The sequence below is a fragment of the Apium graveolens genome, chromosome 8 (assembly GCF_009905375.1).
Source record: "Apium graveolens cultivar Ventura chromosome 8, ASM990537v1, whole genome shotgun sequence".
NCBI lineage: Eukaryota > Viridiplantae > Streptophyta > Magnoliopsida > Apiales > Apiaceae > Apium > Apium graveolens.
In genome coordinates this window covers 215,692,229-215,695,166 of record NC_133654.1, presented here as the reverse complement: position 1 = coordinate 215,695,166, position 2,938 = coordinate 215,692,229, and the positions used below count along the sequence as shown (strand labels likewise).

At 43.9% G+C, this 2,938-nt stretch overlaps 1 protein-coding gene across 1 annotated transcript; it reads right to left on the bottom strand.

Moving 5' to 3' along the window:
- Positions 1-445: 445 nt before the first annotated feature.
- LOC141680323 (uncharacterized) lies at positions 446-2,151 on the bottom strand. Its single transcript, XM_074486582.1, has 4 exons — positions 1,925-2,151; positions 1,495-1,845; positions 1,315-1,380; positions 446-1,130 (listed from the first exon to the last, which is right to left on the bottom strand). The coding sequence occupies exons 1-4, from the start codon at positions 2,149-2,151 to the stop codon at positions 446-448; spliced, it is 1,329 nt and encodes a 442-aa protein (XP_074342683.1).
- Positions 2,152-2,938: the final 787 nt, after the last annotated feature.

The following is a 2,938-nucleotide window of genomic DNA, read 5'->3' as shown; positions in this document are numbered from 1 at the left end:
GCGATATTTTATTTACTTATCAGTCCAAGGGCGCGCCTTAATTTGATTAGCTTTTGCTTTAGCTAATTTTGTTGTCCATGTACATTAATTACTTTCACCCTTGTATACTATGTTTATCTTGATTATGAAGCAGAAGTTATTAGACAGGGCACGCCTCAACATAGGGCGCGCCTCTGATGTTTTTCAAATGAGAAATTTCATGTCAAACAAATAAAACAATTTGAAGTAACTTTTCCTTTTTATTGATAATGCTCTAGTGTATAAATTACACCAGTCCCATGGCTACTATGCTCTATGGGGAAATTATTTAAAAAAAATTCTTCCTTCTGCTAGTTCCGAGGTTCGCAGTCACATGTACTACCCCCCTAGGCTAGGAGAAATTTATTTGCTACTAGCCTATTACATAAGAATCAAAATAAGAAAATAAGGGGAACACAGCCACACCCTACTGATAATACTTCCGTAAATGTTTTGTATTCCATGCTTGAGGAATAAGTTTACCATCTAGATCTTCTAAGCGATAGGTTCCCTTCCAGAGTATAGCTTTAACTTTGTACGGTCCTTCCCAATTAGCTCCAAGCACCCCGTGCTGAGCTATCTTAGTGTTAGGCATAACCTTTCGCAACACAAGATCTCCAACCTTGAACGGTACGAATTTTACCTTTTTATTGAAATACCTTGCGACCCTCTGCTGATATGCAGCAAGCTTCAATTGAGAGTTCGTTCGGGCTTCGTCTAACAGATCCAAGTGGAGCCTCTGGTTAACTTCTGCATCTTCCTCGACAAACACGTCTCTCCGTAGGGATCCAGCTCCTACCTCCACGGGAACCATGGCCTCATACCCATAGGTCAGCAGAAAGAGGGTTTCTCCTGTGGTCGATCTAGGGGTCGTATTGTAAGACCAAAGGACCATGGGCATCTCTTCTGGCCAATCTCCTTTTTTCTCTTCTAACTTTGCCTTCAAGGTGTGTTTTATGATTTTGTTTATGGCTTCGGTCTGACCATTACTCTGTTGATGATAAACCGCGACGAAGTCCTTTTTAATCTTTAAGTCCTCACAAAGTTTCCTTAACTCTTTACTATCAAACTGCTTTCCATTGTCTGAGATGAGTTTGTAGGGGATACCGAACCTGCATACTATGGAATTGAACATAAAATCCCTTATCTTTTTTGCCGTGATCGTGGCTAGTGGCATAGCCTCTACCCATTTGGTGAAGTAGTCCACAGTCACCACGGCGTATTTCACACCCCCTTTACTTTGGGAAACTCTCCAATGAGATCAATTCCCCACATGACAAAAGGCCAGGGACTCACCAACGAGGTAATGGTGGATGCCAGGGCGTTGAAATAGTTGGAGGATCGCTGGCAATGATCACAAGCCTGGATAAAATTGAAAGCATCTTCTCTCATAGTTGGCCAGTAATATCCTTGTATGAGCACTTTTAATGCCAAGGAACAACCCCCAGAGTGATTGCCACAAATCCCTTCGTGTACCTCTCTGAGAATATAATTCCTTCTTTCATATCCACACAACGTAACAGTGGCTGGTTAAATCCTCTCTTGTATAGTACCCCGTCATATTCGACATACTTTGCGGCCTGGTAACGAAGGCGTCGAGCCTGTAGTTTGTCTTCTGGTACAGCTCCTGTCTGAATATAGTTATGAATGGGGGTCATCCAGCTTTCTTGTGGGATTTCTTGCATTTGAAACACCTCCACCTCCGGAATACTTGGGATTTCTTGGATTCCCAAAGGGATTTGTCCAAGTTGAACGTTGTCCATCTGTGAACCCATCTTGGCCAAAGCATCGGCATTACTATTTTCTTCTCGCAGAACGCTTTCTAGCCTGGCATTTGAAATATTTTTTAGTAGGCGTTGCGCACATCTCATATATAGCTCCGTTCGTGGTCCCCGGGCTTGGAAACCTCCGTTGACCTGGTTCACAACTAATTCGGAATCGCTCCGAGGGTCTTTCTGCGGAAACCATCAGATTCACGGCCCCTATCTCCAGAGCTAATTTTAGACCGTTGATCAAGGCTTCATATTCAGCATCATTGTTAGTAGCATAGAACTTGAAATGGATAGCACTCATCAAATGGTGTCCCTCCGGAGTGATCAAGACAATCCCGGCACCTGATCCATTGTTGTTCATGGCCCCGTCCAAATGTAATATCCATCAAGGGTGTGGGAGTTCCTGCCTCTTTTCATCCTGGCAACTTCCTTGCGAGGTCGGTTCTGCCAACACTATGGCCTTATCATCGACTTCTGCATCAAACTCAAGTATGAAATCAGCCAGTGCTTGTCCCTTGATTTCCGTGCGAGGACAATATTTTAAATTGAATTGTCCTAGCTCCACTGCCCATTTTAACATTCTCCCTGACGATTCGGGTTTATGTAGAATATGCCAAAACGGATAAGCGGTGCGAACTTCTATTCGGTGAGCCTGAAAGTATGGTCTTAGCTTTCGTGCTGCAAGAATAAGAGCGTACACTAGTTTCTCCATGTTGGTATATCTGGTTTCCGCATCCAACAACCTTTTGCTCACATAGTATACGGGCCACTGGTGGCTTGCTTCTTCCTTTACCAATACCGCACTGACGGAATATTCAGACACCGCCAAACAAAGAATCAATGTTTCTCCGTCTTCTGGCTTGGCCAACATCGGAGGATTTCCCAACTGCTCTTTGATTTTCAGAAAAGCTTCTTCACACTCAGGAGTCCACAGAAAATCCTTCCCCTTTCCTTTGATTGCCTTGAAGAATTCTTTGCACCTATCCGACGACTTTGAGACAAATCGATTCAGGGCCGCAATCCTTCCTGTCAGGCTCTATACTTGTTTGACGCTGGTGGGAGATTTCATGTCTAGCAGAGCTTTGATTTTTGTCGGGTTAGCCTCAATCCCCCGGTGGTTGACCATGAATCCCAAGAATTTCCCCGAC

What these genes read in the sequence shown, in the direction of transcription:
- LOC141680323 (XM_074486582.1), bottom strand. Translation starts at nt 2,151, where the DNA reads ATGAACAACAATGGATCAGGTGCCGGGATTGTCTTGATCACTCCGGAG. An exon ending in TGTGAACCAGGTCAACGGAG is followed by an intron (nt 1,846 to 1,924) that starts GTTTCCAAGCCC and finishes TTCAAATGCCAG; the next exon opens with GCTAGAAAGCGTTCTGCGAG. An exon ending in CATCCACCATTACCTCGTTG is followed by an intron (nt 1,131 to 1,314) that starts GTGAGTCCCTGG and finishes CATAGTATGCAG; the next exon opens with GTTCGGTATCCCCTACAAAC.